This window comes from Aricia agestis, chromosome 4 (genome assembly GCF_905147365.1).
Source record: "Aricia agestis chromosome 4, ilAriAges1.1, whole genome shotgun sequence".
Lineage (NCBI taxonomy): Eukaryota > Metazoa > Arthropoda > Insecta > Lepidoptera > Lycaenidae > Aricia > Aricia agestis.
In genome coordinates, this window is record NC_056409.1 from 19361331 (window position 1) to 19382579 (window position 21249).

At 36.9% G+C, this 21249-nt stretch overlaps 1 protein-coding gene across 4 annotated transcripts; it reads right to left on the reverse strand.

Moving 5' to 3' along the window:
- Positions 1–1037: 1037 nt before the first annotated feature.
- On the reverse strand, positions 1038–20563 carry LOC121726584 (N-acetylneuraminate lyase-like). 4 transcript variants are annotated; one of them, XM_042114004.1, is made up of 8 exons: positions 20403–20541; positions 16536–16588; positions 16161–16290; positions 13058–13203; positions 9662–9830; positions 2436–2581; positions 1696–1867; positions 1038–1214 (listed from the first exon to the last, which is right to left on the reverse strand). In XM_042114004.1, the coding sequence occupies exons 2-8, from the start codon at positions 16536–16538 to the stop codon at positions 1072–1074; spliced, it is 909 nt and encodes a 302-aa protein (XP_041969938.1). In that variant the 5' UTR covers positions 16539–16588; positions 20403–20541; the 3' UTR covers positions 1038–1071. The 4 variants fall into 4 exon arrangements, with proteins under 4 accessions (XP_041969938.1, XP_041969937.1, XP_041969935.1 ...); XM_042114003.1 differs by having other exon boundaries at positions 16536–16658; XM_042114001.1 differs by lacking the exons at positions 1038–1214; positions 1696–1867; positions 2436–2581; ... (2 more) ...; positions 16161–16290; positions 16536–16588 and adding exons at positions 17313–17903; positions 17983–18756 and having other exon boundaries at positions 20403–20563.
- Between the last annotated feature and the right edge of the window lie 686 nt (positions 20564–21249).

Consider the following 21249-nt stretch of genomic DNA (forward strand, 5'->3'; position numbering starts at 1 on the left):
AAGATTTTGTTAGTAATAATTAAAATCAGGCTGCAATTCGTGTTCTGTAAATAATCATGAAAATGGTCAGCAATTTAAACACATAACTGGCAGCGAGTTTTATTATGTATCTGCAAAATAAACAGTCACTCGGCATAATAATTACTTGGTCGGCAAGATTATACATTCGGTCAGCAGAGAAAACATTTAAATATTTTATTTCATTTCATTATTAATTAATTTATTTTATTAATTAATAAAGACTTAACAGAAGGCCTACTTACCACGGATACCGAAGCGGGGGAACGGGGGGTGCAGCCCCCCCGAAAGGGAAGTGTGCAAGTGCAGCCAAAAAAAACAAACACAATCCAGAAAGTCCAAAAGTAGGTTAGGTTAGGTTAGAACTTAGACCACAACACAGAGGGAGCCGAGCGAGCGAAGCGAGCGTGCTGCGGCAGCAGCCGGCGACCGTCATAAAACAAAAGATAAATCCAGAATTTTTTGCTTATTCTCTGAGTGCTTACCAAAATTTAATGAAGACCACTCATTGCAGCATTGTTTTATTTTGCAATCATGGTCACCCTATAACTTACATAGGACTACGATGCGGCTAAACGTGGGCCGCCTTATTGAAGAACGTATCGCAATTACAATCCGGCTAAACGTCGAGACGCCGCATTACAAAACGGCGCCGTTTTTTAAAAGGGCTAGCCGTAATGTAATACGACTAAATATACAATGTGCCTGCGACATTGACACATGATCAAGCGCCGAGATCAAGTGATATTGGACTTAATTTAAATCAGCACGTCTTCTTCGCCTATGTGTGACAATCATCAATCATTAGCGCCTTGTATAGCAAATGAGCAAAAGCAGTACATTTGCATGGATAGTTCAGGTCTAAGCACAAAAATTATATATAGCTTTGAGCATAAAAGCCATAACTAATAACGCCAAGACGCGACGCCGCACACAATATTATTTAATTTTTAAAAGTAATGCGCTACTGCAAAGCCTTCTATCGTTTTAGGATGTATTTGCTATTTATACACAACATTCATTCAACAGTATTTTATTCCGCATAATCAACAATCAAGCCATCTTCAGCGCTTTTAGTTTGTGTGCGATCCTCCGTTTGGCGTCGTTGTCGAGAGCGGTCTGCGGCGGCGCGGGCGGACCCACCGAGATGCCCGTCACTATCTCCATACCAGCCTTCATTATTGGCACCCATGGTCCTGGACAATAAGTAAGAAAACATGATGAAGCAGAAAGTAACAACATTGCCGTTTTTTTGTCTATCGATAGTGGTATGTTGACGCGATTGGTTATTATTATTCGTTACAGTTTTTAAAATTTTATTGTAATAAGTAGTAACAGATATAGATTATAGAATTAAAAAAACAAAAAATCATGAAAATTTGTCATTTTTTTATTAGTTTGATTATGACACAAAACATTTTGCGCAGAGCTATACAGAGTTATACACGTTTTTAATTCCCACTTGCCAGGAAAATTGACGTTTATTTTATCTTCTGGGGGGAGGGGGCAGCTGCCCCCCTCTGCCCCTGGGTACGCCCATGGCTGTATTATTACTTATAATTATGTAATATTACTTACTACAATTTTTTTAATCAGTCTTTCATTCGGTACCCACGCAAACGTACTAGAATAATTATAAACTCCTCTATTCTAATAAAAAATGACTTGAAGGTATACCTTCAGCAGTATGAGCCTCAATAGCCAACGACAGCTGTTCCTGCAGCACCCTCGCCTTCTTCACGTCGCCCGTCTCCACCGCGTCCAGTATACTCTGAGCCAACTTGGGGAATATGTTGTACGTTGTGCCGATACTGGACTTGATGCCGAGGAGTGCGGCTGGCGCCAGTAACTGGAATTGATAGGTTACCACTTATCAGATTGAAAGATTACCCTTTTTAAGCCGAGAAATGCTATTGGAGAGTCCTACCGCGGATATGAAGGACTTACTGCGTCCGAAAGGACTTACCCAATAAAATTCAGCGATATTTCAACAGCACAATCGATCCTTAAGCTACCAGAACATCAAGATCTCCGTGGTTTAATGAACGGCCTAGAAGTTTTGATACGTGGGAGAGCCATGCTTCAGCACGAATGGGCCGGCTCGACCGGAGAAATACCACGTTCTCACAGAAAACCGGCGTGAAACAGCGCTAGCGCTGTGTTTCGCCGAGTGAGTGAGTTTACCGGAGGCCCAATCCCCTACTTTATTCCCTTCCCTACCCTCCCCTAATTCCTTCCCATCCCTACCCTCCCCCATTACCCTATTCCCTCTTAAAAGGCCGGCAACGCACCTGCAGCTCTTCTGATGCTGCGAGTGTCCATGGGCGACGGAAGTAGCTTACCATCAGGTGACCCGTTTGCTCGTTTGCCCCCTTATTTCATTAAAAAAAAAAAGTAACTAGACTGTTGGAACATACCGTGTCGGCACCCAGGAAGACCTCCTGTCCGTCTCTCAGCGCCCTCAGCACCTGCGCGCACTCGCTCAGGTCGTTGGACGTGAACTTGATGCCGCTGAAGTTGGGAACACGCTCCGAAGCCGCGCGGACGAACGTCGGCATGTTGACTGGAATAACGCAATTAGAAAAAGAATAAGAACGTTTATTCGTATTTGCAAAACTATTGTAACTATAATAATAAGGTGTAGGTATAGTAATAAGGTGGTGAGTAGTACATACAATGTGAAAGAGATTGCAACCAGCAAAGACCTACAAACAGCAAAGACCTACAAAACATTGACCCGCGCGTATGAGCAACGTAACGGTCTCCGTTCAGTTTGTATTCAGATTTCCTCACTTTAACATTATTTTCTGGTGTTACATGTTTTCATTGCCGCACTCAAAGACTATCCATATTTATTATAAACTAGATGTCCCGCGCGGCTTCGCCCGCGTAAATTAGGAATTTTACAGAAAACGTACATTTTCCCATAATAAATATTTTCCCCGTTTTTCCCGCATTTTCCTGAGTTTCTTCGGTCGTATTAGTCTTAGCGTGATAATATCTCTAATGGTTCCTGTTCTTAAAACAACGCCGAAACTCCCAAACTTGTATCTATAAAGAATCAGGAGTTCTCTAAGCACCTTCCGAACCACGGTATACCAGGTATATCTCGGTGCAAAATCTTACTTGTTGGTAGCATATGCTTAGAATACTTCTCACGAAACCGAAGTCACCACACGTTTCCCTATAAGTTTTGAGGAGTTCCCTCGATTACTTATGGATCCTTCATCAGATCACCACTTTTGTGAATATAAAAATCGGGTAACATACGGCGGAGTAATCGTTGAATATAAGAAAACGAACATAACACCTCCCCCATTTTGAAAGTCGGTTAAAATTGTAGCCTATGTGTTATTCTGATGTATAAGCTATATTATTGTAAAGTTTCATTAAAATCCGTTCAGTAGTTTTTGCGTGAAAGAGTAACAAACATCCATACATCCACACATCCATACATCCAAACAAACTTTCGCCTTTATAATATTAGTAGGATGTAGCCTATAATATATTATCACGCTAAGACCAATAGAAGCGGAGCACCAATGAAGAATGTTTCAAAATCGGGTGATTTTTCCTATTGTGCTGCGTAAACGATAAAAGTTTCGCAAAAATTGGCAGAATTTTCTTTATTTACCCATGAATTAGTTACTCTCTCGGGTCTGTGGCTGTTTGGTTGTTCGTTTTGTTCGGTGTTGCTATGAGTCTGTGCGGATGATTTTCTTTCTCTCTGTATTCGATTTCTATCACTATTCTGGCTGAGGCGAGCCTCACGCTCTACAGACGATTCTCTTTCTCTCTGTATTCGATTTCTATCACTATTCTGGCTGAGGCGAGCCTCACGCTCTACAGACGATTCTCTTTCTCTCTGTATCCGAATTCTATCATTTTTCCGACAGAGGCGAGCCTCATGCTCTACAGACGATTCTCTTTCTCTCTGTATCCGAATTCTATCATTTTTCCGACTGAGGCGAGCCTCACGCTCTACAGACGATTCTCTTTCTCTCTGTATCCGATTTCTATCACTATTCTGGCTGAGGCGAGTCTCACGTTCCGTTGACGATTCTTCATCTCTTGCTGAACGTGCTCTTTTGGCATTCACTGTACTACGACCTATGTTCGAACGACGACGTCTTCCAGGCATGATCGTATAGTAATACCCACAAAGCAACAAATAACCCAATCGCAAAGCAAAAACAAAAGTCCGTTTTTCTAACCAAGTCAAATATATTTTTATCGACAATTCAGAAACCAAAGAACCAGAAACAATGAATATCTGAAAGAAAGCGCTGTGGTTGCTCCTCTGCGTTACCGTCTGCACAACCACACAATGACGAAATACACTATCTACTACAATAACATAAGCCCGAAGCTTATGAGAGCCCCCGGCCGGTTCCGCCGTAACCGCTATGTCCCTCGGCCGCCGCCGCGCGACATATTTTTTGATTCCGCGTAAGTTTATACGTTTGAAAACTTCTAAAGTATTGATCGAAATTGTATAGTGTAAAAGACAATTATAATCTACATTTAATGTCTTAGCTTCCAAACATGTTTATTTGGATAAGGGTTAATGTTGTAAATTGTTAAAATCGCTTCGTAAATAAGCCATTATTTTTCGTAAAAAGTAAAGAACAAAAATGGCTATTGTGAGTTATCCCTAAGAAATAGACATATACCATCGCGGACTTTTTTGTTTACCTTATTAAGGTGTACAATACTGTAGTACATTATTTTGATCTATCTCGTAGGGTTTAGCCAGCGTTTGCAATATAAACGCAAAAAAATGAATTTATTTACGACATAACATTAGAAACCTCTAAAATTATCAGTGTTTCTCTACCATATTATGCATATGTTATACATATAAACCTTCCTCTTGAAACACTCAATCTATTAAAAAAAACCGCATCAAAATCCGTTGAGTAGTTTTAAAGATCTAAGCATACATACACACATACATACAGACAGCGGAAAGCGACTTTGTTTTATACTATTTAGAGATGCGAAAGTGTGTCTGTCTGTCTGTCCGTCTGTCTGTCTGTCTGTCTGTTACCTCTTCGCGCCCAAAACGCTGAACCGATTTTGCTGGGCATGGAGATAGTTTGAGTCCCGGGACTCTATTAATTTTATGTCCTTACATAGGATACTTTTGTCCCGGAAAAATGTACGGTTCCCGCGCGATAAACGAGTTTTGGCGCAACGGAGTTGCGGGCGTCATTAAAATATGAAGATTTTGACATAAGCCCCTTTGTAAAACTTACATTATCTGTCCAAATTTTCATTAAATTGAAGTTTAATCACCATTAAAATATGTCTCTGAATGCGGCCGCTAAACAAGAGTACTGCGTTAGACTTCAGGGGCCGTACCACGAAACCGTTTTGAGACTCAAACAATCGGACGACAATGCCGCATCCCACTCTAACAACGTCATTTCTCGTTTGTTAGAGTAGGACGCAACATTCTCGTACGATTGTTTGAGTCTCAAAACCGTTTCGTGGTACGGGCCCTGAGGCCTTAGCCAAGATGAATTCTTGATCGCTTCGTTATAGAATCGTCAACCAAAAATGTATGGAAATGACATAAGCGTTCGTTATCATGAGTCTCTTGTCGTAATCGTGTACACCATTGGTAGCCAAATTACAAGTTGGACGAAAGCGATATCACTGTTCATCTTCTTTATTGCGATAAAGAAGTGCCCCTTAGCTTTTTGTATAGAAAGTCCTAGACAACACACACAAATGCCACTAATCGCTAGCGTTTTCGTATGTATCTTTTCTTTTTCGTCACAAACGATTGTTAAAAAGGCGGTGTTATCGCGTTGAAGAACAAAATGGCGTGCATTCAGCTGTAAATTGTGTGTGGCTGCCGATCAATGGTTCTTACTTCTTGTTAAAAACATACTCAAGTACTAATTAATATGCATGCATTACGCTTGCTGTGGACCGCGCACCACCACACCATATCGGACAGGCGCAGGAGGAGGCTTTTGCTAAGACGGCAATTAGAGAGAATAGAAGACATGTCGGAACTTCTATTCACACAAAATTTCCGTCTTGACAAAGCCTCCTACACAAGTTTGTGTATGGATTTGCGCAGGGCAAATATTTTAAAGGGAACCAACGAAATACCTCTCCAAATTAAGGTAAGAAAAAGAAAATGTACTTAAGTAATTTTACTATAGGTATTGTAATTCAAATGTTGGTCTTGAGTTCTTTATTCAAGTTCGGAGTTTCAGTTTTGTGCACGTTCCCAAGTGTCAAAATCCATTTAAACAGCTCTAAAACAGTTTCAGATTTTATCAAAATCGGTCTAGTGGTCAGTTTTGTGTATGCTCGGACTCCATTTATTTTATGATTTGTCCCACAACTTTTAAATCTGAGGCTAATTAAATGTGCAGTATTGTGAATTATAATAGTGAAATACAAACAAACTAGCTTTTCAAGACTTTTGATATTGATTTTTCTTTACAGTTACATGGATCTGATAAAATCTGTCATCCATGCTGGCAAAAAATTGACCGAGCTGCTACTTGTTCCACTGAAGTAAGACATCCCAACAATAACCAACCCAGTATAATCTTGCCAATGTACACTAGAGCTTCAGGTTCTCAACAGTTTTGTTTTTATCCTGATTGTCATTCAACCCAAAGACTGGCTGCTCCTAAGTGGCTGAGAATAAAATTATTCACTGATTATTTTTATGTACCACAAAACTGTAGGATTTGTTCCTTCCATTTATATAATGATAATTGGGAGGTACTTAGTAATATCCAGCAACCGATTCATAGTTTTAATGCAGAACACATTCAGGACTTCGCTGCGCTCATATTATGACTATTTTATGGTCTTTAGGCTGGGCAAGGCATCAAGATCATATTGATCCCCCTGCCCAGTTTCTTGATCAAGTATTACTTACTTATGAAACAGAGTAATAAAATATTTATTAAAAATATGTTGTTTTATTTGATTATTTACCTTTTCCAATAACACATAGAAATCTAAATATAAAGTCTGATACAAAACTAGGTTTATATTCTGCTTTTTACAAAGACAAATGACGGGAAGTATATGTTATTTTCGCAGGTGCTGATGGTACTAATCTAGGACCGCCTACATCGGCGGGCCTCCCCGTGGATGTAGATGGTCTTGGATTAGTAGGCTCTATTATATTATATTGTATGTCTTCCGTCGACATCATCTGTGGTGATTGTGGTGATGGTGGTGGGAGTATTCTGCAAAAAAATAAACAGTGTATGAAAGTATTATAAAAGATAAATAGTTTCATTGGGTTTAATTGTATTGATAAAATTAGTCAAAAACACATACCATTTACAAAAATTTGCTCTATGTTGGCTGGCTCTGCCTGGACGTCTACAGGTCTTTCAATGAGATTAATGTTCTGGAAAAAAATACATGAAAAAGTTTTATCAATGAAAATATTTTCATACATTGACCATACATAATATAATATTATCCATTTAAAGTAATTTATTATAGAAACAAATTAATATTTTAATCACTTACGGTAAAACCCAGCTCTTGGACAGCCTCTTGGCCTTGGACAGCCAGTGGGCCCATGATAGCCAGCACTCTGAGATCAAGCGCCGACAGCGACTGACCATCATGTGGCCCACCGCCTGTGCCATTGGCAGCTAGGCGGATTCTAAGCCCCTTCTTCTTAGTTTTTGACTTTAGATCCGCCCAAACCTATGAAAAATGAAATACATGTTTTTTTTAAATTATAACTTTGAAAAACATTTATTTCTCTCTTATCAAGAAGTAGTATAGAGTAAGAAATTCTTTATTTGTATTAACTTAAAACCAATCTAAAATTTAAGAAACAATTCTTCTTTAATAAAAGATTAAAGATTAATATTATGACTAAATATATTATAATATTATTAAGTAAATAATGTATTCTGATGAAAAAAAATTATCATGAAAGTCTGTGATGAAATAAAAATTACAATTATTAAGTACATGGAATTGAGTTTGTTTTTTTAAAAAGCTTTGTAATACCTAGCCCCCAGCTATATTTAAGGTACAAAGCTTTAATCAAGATTTCAAATTAAGTAAGTACTTTGTTTCTAAATTTGTTTTAAAATACTTTGAAATAAAACCTTGCAAATTAACAATTGAATTACTTTCACTGTAGTGAAAAAAAGCAGCATGTATACTGCTTTGTAACTGATTTATTTGCAATGTAAAAAATACTAAGGATTCTAGTATTATGAAGGAATTTATACAAATTATTATTGGTTCATATTATCAAACATTTACCTACTTACAAATGATCAAATGTATAAAATATATTTTACCAAATGAATACTTACTTACATACCTTCTCATTGAAATAAAATACTTACTTAATCTTGCTTAAAATCTACTTATAACATTTTAAAAACCTATATTTAAAACTTAATTTTTTCCACTTTTTGGTTGTTTTTGTTGAGCCATTGCCTATGGCATTAAGGCTATGGGTCAGGGTGTCCCATAGCCTTTCAGATCGAAGGCGCCCTTGGGCACCACCAACGGGCCTGGATAAATCTCCATTACTGCAATACATTTAATAGAATAAAGGTTTTCAGTATTTAAGCAACAAATATTATGAACTACTAACTAGTATCATCTAGTATGCACCACATTCCTACACATGATAATAATATTAAGTTCATGGTTTGCCCATTGCACAGGGATCATGCCTCAGGGTTAGTCTGAAGGAACTAGACTGAAATCACAAACCTTTTATTATCTCTTAATACCTCATGCCATTAGCTTGATCCTTTCGTAAGTGTACAATTGAATATTGATACATAGTAAGTTTTATCACTACCACTAAACCATCCATCAATGTAGTAGGTAACTACAACTGTGAAATTTACTTACGTCTCCATGTATTCTATTAAATATATGTACTGTTCGTTACTTGTTCTGCACCTATTCATTTTAATTTCTATCGAAAATAAATTAACAAGAAGAAAAAACACGAAAAACTTCTCGTTCACATTGGAATAAATTCGCGGTCTGAGTTGGCGGCATAACAAACTCATTTTAAAGTTATTTTACCTCTGAGTTATGGCGAAAGTGATCCTAAAACTCTTGTCATAAAGTCTATAGCCGAGACCATAGTCGTGTTCGTTTCGTTTTTCAATGCACATTGCGCATGCGCAAAGTTAAAAATAAGTGTCAGTGTGTCATGTTTTAAAATACCATTCAATTTCTGTCAGATTTTAGAACATGACACTGACACTAACACTGACATTGACATTGAAAAAACGAAACGAACACGACTCATACTGACAGTTGACATTTGACAGTTGAAATTTGACAGTTGACATTTGACAGGTCAACAAAACCAAAGACAATTTTGGGGCAAACGAAGGTAAAGAGAAAATCGTTATGGAATCACCGAAACGTAAGTTCGCCGGTTGTTGGCTAGGGCAAAATGTTCTGTATTGCATTGGCGTTAAAGAATCTACTAGTCTCTTCGTAATAAGGCGAAGTAAATTTGGCTAGGGCCTCTGGTTTGTTAGGAGATGGATGTTCGTTACGGCGGACTACTCTTATCTCTCCGTTCTTCATTTTTATTTCGACGGTTAGTGCCAGAAAAATGACATTCCCTCGAAATGTTTGTCCAAATACTTACTGTTAACATTGCTCATAAAGGGTATGTGGTAATATAGGACCGGCAGACTTGGCGCGGATTTGGAGACCAGCTCGATATATTGCACCAGCTCGGGAACAGACGACGGCTTGAAGTACAACTCGGGGAGAGTCAGGAGCGAGTCCGCGCCGTTTTTGTCGCAATACGCTGCCTGAAAACGCATAGAGTATTCAGAACTAGATGTTGCCTGACAGATTGTAGCGCCGAAATTATTTTTTTAATATAAAATACGAGCAATCGGGTCACCTAATGGAAAGCAACTACCGTCGCTCATGGACACTCGCTAGTCGCTACATTAAAAGAGCTGCAGTTGCGTTGCCGACCTTTTAAGAGGGAATATACGCTGTCTTTTTGAAGGTTTTCAGGTCGTATTGGTCTGGAACGTTATGGCAAGGGAATCGTACATTTATCTGAAAAAGAAACAAGCCTATGTCCTCTCTCTGAATTAAAGTACCTCGATACAAAACATCATGAATATCGGTACAGTTCAGCGTGAAGATGTAACAAACAGAACTATTAATGAAGTGTTAGTTTTTATCGAAATAGAGCTTCAAAGTTTCGGATTTCACCTATCATTTTTAGGGTTCCGTACCCAAAGAGTAATAACTGGACCTTATTACCGAGACTTCGATCTGTCTGGCCGTCTCTTTGTCCGTCTATCTGTCCGTTTGTCTGTTCGTCTGTCTGTTCGTCTGTCTGTCCGTCTGTCTGTCCGTCTGTCTGTCCGTCTGTCTGTCCGTCTGTCTGTCTGTCTCCAGGCTATAACTCAAGAACGGTAATAGCTAGAGAGTTGTAATTTTTACAGATTATGTATATCTGTTGCCGCTATAACAAGAAATACTAAAAACAAAATAAAATTAATATTTAAGGGGGGCTCCCATACAAGAAACGTGATTTTTTGGCCTTTTTTGCTCTATATCAATAATGGCAACAGATAGGTACTTGAATTTTTCTCAAAGTCCTTAGTTATACGTGTATTTTATTATTTAATAATAATATTAAAATAAAATGAAAAATTAAGGGAATTAATTGAAAAATTAAAAATTAAATCCCATACAAAAAACATAATTATTTTTGGCCTAATTTTGCTCTATAATGGTACGAAACCCTTAGTGCGCGAGTCCGACTCGCACTTGGCCGATTTTTTCAAAATTCACCCTTACCTGTATATTTTGACCTGATGGTAGTTGGACCCAAGGGCTACAAAATTGTCGATAACTGTGATTTGTATTCAAAAGAGGAAAGTGTTTTAACTTTTATCATTTTCAGAGAGTATTCTACTTAATATTATCATTTTTCTGTGATATCAAGAATTACATGAGGTATCAAAGTGTTATGTAAACATGATAAGTAAATATTATGTATGAACATTAAAAACCACAAAAATTGTTTACACACCCAAATTGGTCTGATAATGTGAATTATTCAAGGTGAAGATATAATATTATTAATGATTTATAAAGGTGTTAAATATTAATATTGTATTTTGCACGATACCTACTCAATAAAGTCATAAAAAATTGATGATTTATTATGCAAAATACACAAAATATTTGACTGATTATTATTATTTATTTAGTGAAATTGTGAACTAATTAATTGTGCGTATGGTACGTAAAAAATAACCCTGACCTTTACTTTTCTTTTACGAGGACTTTTCAAATTGTTGCCAAGTAGCCTGTTGTCTTGGCACAGAATTCTTTTTTATTTTTTTCGAACGAAGAGATCTCGAATAATATCCCAAGCATCGATATAGCGCGTCGTCACATATGTTTTAAGGTCGGTCATCCGTCCTACTATGTTACGAGAGTAAAGCAAAAGTGCTCTTAACAATCCTTACGATAAGTGCAATAAGTTGAATTTTTTGGCAAATTCAATTTAGACCTAATGATTGAGTTCATAAGGTCTAAATTAAATTTGCCAAAAATTCAACTTTTGCACTTATCGTAAGGACTGCACTTATCGTAAGGAGTGGACACACATACCCACCATAGAACCTGTGTAACTGAATGGTTTTACATAACCGACTACTATCACGGAAACCGGTGTAAGGAGATACATATTATTAATATTTAAGGCTTTTTGCATGGCGCCTACCGAGACGGCAAACTACGAAAAAGCGGCTGATACAGGAGCGTTCCGAGTGGGAGAATTCAAAGTGGGCACAGCCTTTCTTCCCTCTAAAGTAGGGGTCGGCAAGTGATTTTAGGTGGGGTCCGGATACTGTGGGAAAATTTTAACGAGGTCCAGAAAAAAACACTTGTCCTAAATGTTATAGCTTAAAAATATCATTTTAATAAAATATAAGGTATACAGTATACACGTATTACGTACAGTCTTAGATACATGGGCGTACCAAGGGGGGGGGGGGGGGGGGGGCAGCTGCCCCCCCCCTGGATCATGTTGACGTTCCTACTAAGTATATTATCTAGTACTTTTATCTATAAAAATTAAAAATTAAGAACGAATTTTTGCCATTTGTTTGCAATACAATATTTTTACAACTAAAAATTATTAATTTTTTATTCTTTATAAACACCTAGCTTATGAAAAATCTGATTTGCCCCCCCTGGCCCAGAACCTGGGTGATTTGCCCCCCACCTGGCACCAGAACCTGGGTAATTTGCCCCCCCCTGGCCCAGAACCTGGGTACGCCCATGCTTAGATAAATGATTGGTCTCGCGCGCGCGCTCGACGCGAGACCAATCATTCATCTTCAAGTATACAGTATAAATAATTGATACTTGGTGTAAAATACATTTACAATAGGTACTTGTGTTTCACGGTCTGCCGCTGCTCTAAATCCAGGAAATGACTCCGTTGCGCCAAAATTATCACGCGGGAACCGTACATTTTTCCGGGATCAAAAGTATCCTATTTCCATTTCCGGGTCTCAAAGTATCTAATATACCAAACAGCGAAATGGGTTTAGCAGCGAAAAGGTACAGACAGACACTTTCGCATTTATAATATTAGTAAGGATAGATATTGTGCCTACTACAATTCGTGACTCCCAAATATCAAGATTCTCCAATTTGCGGCTGTGACCGTTGCGATTCGCTCTATCGTTTTTTCTCTATAGGTAGATATGTCATAACCCATAATATGGTGTTATAAAAAACTAAGATATACAATATGGGATAACTAGGGAGTGTACGTGTCCCTAGCAGGTATAGGGGTCACTGTGAAAGTTGCAGCGCTGAAAGAGCATTTTTTTGTGATTCTTATTGACATCCCCGCAATATCATGAGTTTGCCCATACAAATCACAAAACAAAATTTGTTCTTTCAGCGATGCTTCCTTTTTAGTGACCTCTGTGCAGTACACATATCACTTAGTTTAGTTACATCCTGTATTGAAAACGGGCAAAGGACTTACCAGTTCCAGCACATCCTGCAGCGGAGCCCCACCTATCTGCACCATAATGTGAAGCCCGAGGGTCTTCTTCAGCGCCACCCACGCGTCTATCACCTTCTTCCTGTTGGCCACTGACAGCGTCATGTGCTCGCCCGTTGTTCCTCCCACTAAAATATTTATTCTCTAAATCCAGGAGCGTTCAAGTATTAGCGCTATAACAGTTAGCCATGGGTTATGATTATTATTTACTAGCTGTTGCCCGCGACTTCGTCCGCGTGGACTTCAGATTATAGCGCGCGATGTCAACAAAATTGGTGTCAAAAGCTTTTATAAAAAACCCTGGTACCCCTTAAATCAATACAGCTGTGCAGTGTGCACACAATAAGTATTTCATTTTTTTATATAAAATTTATATTTTATGCCAAATTTTAAAACTTATTTAGCCCTCCAATTACACAACTATACCCATAAACTATTTATCATTGATAGATTTAAGGTTACGTCACTGCACAGATAAAGTACTGAGTTATTTAATACCGTAGAATAGATATAACAATCGAAAAAAATCGAAACTTAAATGTAAGATGATACCAGGTCTTATAGGAAGACTTTTTAGCAAGCGTCAGCGCGATGTAGAAGACGCACGGCGCCATCTATTATGAATTGTTGGAACTAACTTAATTTGAACAAATTTACGCATTTTCACCCCCTTACAACCCTTTTCTCCAGTAAAAAAATAGCCTATGTTCTTTCTCAGGCTTTAGACTATCTGTATACAAAATTTCATTACAATCGGTTCGGTAGTTTTGGCGTTTGGCGTGAAAGCGAGACTGACAGACAGACAGACAAACAGATATACTTTCGCATTTATAATATTAGTATAGATTATGTGCACACTGCACAGCTGTTTTTGGGTATTTTGATTAATTAAGGGCCGCGCTACACCGGAATGGCAGCGGCGAGGCGAGCACTTTCAGCGCTGCCATTCCGGTGTAGCGCGGCCCTAAGAGGGGTACCACTTACCAGGGTTTTAAAAAGTTTTTAAATTTGACACAAATTTTGTTGACACCGCGCGCTATAAACCATAGACTTAAGGTTTATGCTATAAACTAAAGTCCACGCGGACGAAGTCGCGGGCAACAGCTAGTTATGAATAAAAACAATATTATATAGTAAAGTAGGTATGATTAGTTCTGTTACAATAATAAAGTAAAAGATAAAACGCCATCTGTTTTCATATATTACAATTAAAATGTTGATTGCATTCATATATTTTCTGGATGGAATATAGGCCAACACGGTACACTCGAACTCCTTTATTTTAGAGCGCTTTCTGTTGTCAACTTGTCACATATATTAGAAATGCAGTAGGAGTTCTATAAGATAAGATAGATTGATTATTATTATACCAAGTGATTATATTATTAAACATAATATTCTAACGTATTAAAAACTATAAACAAAAACATACTAACTAATAAGTATGATTAGTTCTATGTTACAATAAAGTAAAAAATAAAACGCCATCTGTTGAATCGTATTAGAACTAAAATGTTCATTGCATCGATATATTTCTGGATTTTTTATAATATTATACATAAATTAATACATTTAAGATTTTTGAAATATTATTTTAATACACATCCAAGACCCAGGAACATTGAAAACTTTTTGTTCTGCCTGCGGGACTCGAACCCAGGACCCCCGGGATGAGCGCTGCCCACGCGCAATGCGAATTAATTTTCATCGATATTTACATGGAAATAAGATATTTTTCCACATCAAAATGTAGCCTATGTCCTTTCTCAGACTCTAGAATAACTGTGTACAAAATTTCATTGCAATCGGTTCAGTAGTTTTGGCGTGAAAGCGAGACAGACAGACAGACAGACAGACAGACAGACAGACAGACAGACAGACAGAGATACTTTCGCATTTATAATATTAGTATGGATGGTATGGATTAGAAATGCAGTAGGAGTTCTATAAGATAAGATAGATTGATTATTTTTATACCAAGTGATAATATTATTAAACATAATATTCTAACGTATTAAAAACTATAAACAAAAACATACTAACTAATAAGTATGATTAGTTCTATGTTACAATAAAGTAAAAAATAAAACGCCATCTGTTGAATCGCATTAGAACTAAAATGTTCATTGCATCGATATATTTCTGGATTTTTTATAATATTATACATAAAATATATTTAAGATTTTTGAAATTTTATTTTAATACACATCCAAGACCCAGGAACATTGAAAACTTTTTGTTCCGCCTGCGGGACTCGAACCCAGGACCCCCGGGATGAGCGCTGGCCGCCACGCGCAATGCGAATTCATTTTCATCGATATTTTCATGGAAATAAGATATTTTCCCACATCAAAATGTAGCCTATGTCCTTTCTCAGACTCTAGAATAACTGTGTACAAAATTTCATTGCAATCGGTTCAGTAGTTTTGGCGTGAAAGCGAGACAGACAAACAGACAGACAGACACAGAGATACTTTCGCATTTATAATATTAGTATGGATAAACCTCGATCCAAAGTAACGAATGCATCATCGTAAGGGAAACATAAGGGCGTTCGCTGCGCGTGCGCCCGGCGCGGCCACCCGCGAGGCGTGCTTGTTTCATGTCACCCATAGAGCAGCGCTGCGTTGAGCGGGTCAGCCATCGCACGATTACTATGGTGAGCGCACGGCGTGGGCGCCAGCTATGGGGAGCCGCGCCGGGCACACGCTCAACGCAGCAAACGCCCTAAGGGTTTTCGTGGTTGGATACCGCTGTTGATCCTGGCGACACAGGAGAAACAGCTGTGGGAATGTGTGGTGGGCCAAAGCCCGATTAAAGAAATAGGGAAACGTATTTAAATAGTTATATATTACATGAACGTTCCCTAAATATAATTAAAAAGAGTTCCCAACCAGCCAGTTTCTTTCCTAGGGAACATGGAACAATTACAAATCGCATAACATGGTCATTTTTAGAGGAAAAGTGCATAGCAGTTATAAAGATTGGAAGTTTAAAAATGTCTGGTTCCCATCTGATAACTGATTACCAAATAAAAATAAATAAAAATATGTAAAGTAATAAATAGTAAATGAAATATGTTTACCGAGAACGGACTTGATGCCGCTTTTAGCCAAAAATTCAGCATATTTGGGAATGGCCCCAAAATTGACGGTTAAGTCTTCATTTAGAGGGGTAAATACCGGGGGCACCAGACCACGGGCAGTGAATGAAACCTAAAATATGAAAAGAAATTAACAAGTCTCATACATCTGACTACATTATAAGTTAAAAGTTACTTGGCTAAAATTCATTTGGCTTAAAGTTAAAGTCGGCTAAAGTTAATTGGCTAAGAGATACAGTTGGCTAGAAGTAGGTAAGGCTCAAAACAATTTAATGCTTTAAGGTACGTGCTTAGACGCCAGCTATAAATACGTATTATTCATGTATTAATTAACAATTTAAAACGAATAATTCTTACCATGTTGACGTTGTGTTGCGACCACGGCGCCGACTACACTATCAGCCTTTTATCTGTGCGATGTAAACAACTCGTTCTTTACAGATAAATACAGCGAAATATTACCTACTGTTGTACTTTTATCTATAAGTAGGTAATTAAACTTGCTTTGATTATTATTCTAATTATTTACCAAAAATTCATTAATCATTACACAGAAATTAGTTTGTCACGAAGAACCATATGTTTAAAACTTTGGCAATGAAATGTTTGCAATGCAATAAAAAAATTCCTATGGATGAACTTTCCTGGGACCTAAATGGTCCTGGTAATGGACCTGAGAACTAAAATAATACTCCCATACGACGCAGGAGTGTTACAAACAGGTCCTTTGCTTACGAATAATAAAAACTACCCTTTACACAATCATATAATTTTAGAGTAAATAGATTTATATTTTATTAAGACAAGAAGTTCTAATAAGATAAGAAAAATTATTAAAAACTACCCTTTTTAGTAGTATTTAACTACATTTTATCAAGGGGTACATGCTGTCACGAACTCACGACAAACAGATAGTAAAAGATTTAATGCTGAAGAAAGGTTCTTACTTCTTAAGTATGGAAAAAATATGTTGAATCACATCAATCACCCGAGTCGTCTGTAATTTTGCTATGATTTACTTATTTTTAAACTTTTGGATCTTATTAAAAATACTGTATTGTGTAATAACTTTTTAATTGGGCAAGAGTAAAATGTTATGATTAAAAAAATTAAAATAATTTCAATAAACACAATCAATAACACCTATTCAATAATACAACCGATAACAAATACTTTAATGATTCTGTAGCATTACAATTTTTGGGCAATATCTCACATTTGTAAAAATATTTAGTGAGGCAAGGAACTAAACGAAATTCATGTAATTTTACGTAATGGCATTTCAATATAGCTTCATTAACTTGCTGTAAAAGCCAAAAGTGGAATGTCTTTGAGTCCAATATTGGAACATTTTTTCTTATTCTAATACTATACACAACCATGACCTACGACTTTAAGAATGATTAATAACAAAGTTTAATTTACATTGTTGGGATTTCATTTAGAGCGTCAGGTGGTTGCGTCAAAACTTTTTGCATATCAAACTTAAATGCAAAGTGATCTAAGCCAAATTCACCAAATTGTCCTAAACCAGATTGTTCCGAGGCGGACGAACTTTGAACATTAGATTCTAATACTCCTTGATCGTCTAACTCTAATTTACAAATTTCTGCAATCTTTTGTAAACATTGCACGCGTTTTCTTCTCTCTTTTTCACGCTGTCTTAATTTTTCTCTGTTCTTTTCTCTGTATCTTTGTTGCCATTCCTTCTTTTTATTGTTTTCCCTAAAACATAAAATGAATGTGTAAAACATTGCAATTTTAAAGTCTGTAAGAATAACTATTAAATAATAATACCACACACCTCAACAACTCTGCAATTATTTCTGGACTTTGTAGACATTCAGCTTTCAGTTGCTTAAGTTTTTCTTTTTTCCGCTCCCTGTATCTTTTTTGACGTTCTCTATTTTTTTCTAATTTAGATTCCATACGCCTTTCAATATAGGATAACCTCGATCCTTCTATATTCAGTGTTGTTTCAGATTTATCTTCATCATTTAACTCTACTTTAAGATATGCTGCAATATTTTGTAGGCATTGCTTTCGTTTTCTTCTTTCTGCCTCACGCTTTTTTAATTTTTCTCTATTCTGCTCCCTGTACCTCTGCTGTCGTTCTCTCTTTCTTTGAAGTTTTAGAAGAGCATCTTTTTTCTTAGTTGGTTCGTTTTGGCTAGAATTTTCATTTGTACACAGGGATCCATTAAATATTTTTTGCTCACATCCATCAATTGATTCTTCAGTCTGGCTTAAGAGTATGTGAGGCATTTGCTCACTTCCTTGATTTGATTTCTCATTCAAACTTGAAATACCACATAAAGAGGTTTGCTCACTTTCCTGAATGATTTCTTGTGTTCCGTCCAAATCTGATGAACTCTGAGAGTTAGTATCTATTATATTTTCTACATTTAATTCTACTCTACAATATTCTGCAATATCTTTTAAGCATTGTATCCTTTTTCTTCTTTCTGCTTCATTAAGTTTTGATTTTTTTCTATTTTGCTCACTGTAATGTCGTTGACATTCTTTATTTTTACCAATTTCTGCAGATTCAGTATTCTCATTCCATGACAGAGTTAAACTAAAATTGAGTAAAATTGTTATGCAATTATTATAATAGAGACAATTTTTTAAACAATATTAAAATACAACAAAAATCCATACTTATATTATAATAAGGAACTTCGTTCTAAAAGGAAAAGTTTATGTTTTTTTCTGACTGGCTTATTAATTTTGCATCATTCAGAATTTTGATGATATGTAACAAACTATAATAAGTCCCAGGAATAGACGATTTTTTTTAACTGATAAATATGTGGTTCCTTTACGACTACTACTTTCGGTCCAATGAAGTTACAGGCAACATTTAGTCTTATATTCTTGCTCAGATCAAATAAAAAAACTATAATAATGGCTTTTATTTTAACCCTTAATTTACCTCCTTGGTCCGTGGGACACACTGGCCACTATTTTGAGCTCGTAACTTTTTTCGGTTTGTTCCGTTGGTGTTGTGCGGCTCAGTACCTTCATTATTTTTCGCGCCAAACGCGGTGGCGAGTAGACGTGTCGGCACGCGGCTTGGATCGGTTTGTACTAGCTCCAAGTGTGTCCATGGGACCACAGTGGGGTAAGTATGTAACTGTTTTCGTTTTTAGCAGTATTTTTTTTATATGATTTTCTTTTCTTTTTAGTGTACAAAATGGCTTCTAATAATATAATTAATGTCTTCCAGGACGATAATGCAAAGTCCGTTGTTGCTAATTGGCTACGAAATCTCGATAAAAGTGATTCTGACGAAGAATGTAATATTCGCCATCATATCGGAAATAATCCAAGTTCTTTTGCCTTCTGAAGCCACAAAAGATGACCAAAAACGAGAGGAAAGTTTGTCATCTTTGCCCTTGGCGTCTTTGTAGGGAGGACTGCATACCCGTGTCACAGCTATTCAAAGCCAGTCTGCCTATAAGCTGCACCAAAAATATATGTTCGAGCTGCGTCGAAAAGACCAATCATTGACCCCTGCACGTTTTTTTTTGTTAAGATATAAACATTTAATTCATGTTCTTTTGTGTTTTTTAAAATACATTTTTTTAAGTTTATATGTTAAATATTTAGTAAAGTTACAAGAAGGTTGTGATTTTCAAGTCAGAAGTTGACACTTGTTATTTTATATGAAAAGTTCTGTGATTTTGATTTATAGTTCCTATAAAAGTGTTCACTTTTAATTATGTGTAATAATAATTATATTGTTAAGACTTGTTTTGACAATAAAGCTGATTACAATACTGTAAAAGCGTTTAAGTGTAGTTTTAGAGCCATTTCAATATGAGCGTGTCCCTGGGTCCATAGGATGTAAATTACGTACTAAAAATCCACCGGGTAAACTGAGGGTTAACTAAGGCCTTTTACAAGCTTTGCTACTTTATTTTATTGTTTGTAGTGATCAGTTGACTCTTCAATAATCAAGTAGAAACCAGAAGCTTAGTTTGACTCAAACATTAAGAAAACCTGCCTCAATTTGTGGCTCATAAAACTTTTCTGTAAGTAACTTTTTAGGTAGTATTGTAGATCTTCATGATTCTCGAGGCCCTTTGCGTAGTAGTGGTTAACCCTTAAATTACCGTAAGGCCATACCGTAAGACCGTAATCAAGATTAAAATTATTTAATTTTAGAGCATAAAGCGAGACTAAAAGCATCAAAAATGTTGATGATCACAAGTCACTTACTTTTGACTTTGCTTACTTGGTGAACAGACGGGGTTTAACTTTCCATCATCAACAATAATTTGTTCATTTCCACTTTTAACACCATTTTCATAATTTTCAGTCATATTATTTCATTGATATAAAGATTTATTTTTTAAAAGTAAACAAAACCTTAAAAAACCATAACAAACACATGACAGTCGACAAATCGGCCATTTATAATTTTTTTTATTTGGCTTTTGGCACTGACACCGGGAGTGTATTTTGCCACATACAATAGGGGTGTAGACTGTAGACTGTAAAATTGTAATTGCGGCTCTTCACGATGGGCCAGCGTAGTGGGCCATCACGATGGCCCAGCGTGGGGAGGACGTAGTGGCGTAGGATGGTCGATGGCGCCAGCGCTGGCCGTGGCGGCGGTGTCGGTTTTTCGGCCGCACATCAAAGGATGATGGCCCAGCGATGGCAGTACGCCTCTACACGTTGGCGATACGACAGTCGATGCCCGGCCGCGGTCGAGCGAGGACGTCGTAATTCGTATTACAATTTATGAATTTTATTCAAAATGACGATTACTCCTCTCATAATTAATGTGTGTGATACAGGCGAAAGTTTGTATGGATGTTTGTTACTCTTTAACTCAAAAAATACTGAACGAATTTTAATAAAACTTTACAATAATAATAGCTTATACAATACATAACTCCTGACCTTTTTAAAGATCCAAGTTTGGGAGTTTCAGCGTTGTTTTAAGAACGGAAAGTATATTATGCTATTATTACATTCATCATTATCATCATCATCACTACCATAAACCATTATTTTAATTTTAGGCTCGAAATAATTATTCGTAGAATTCAAGAGAAGG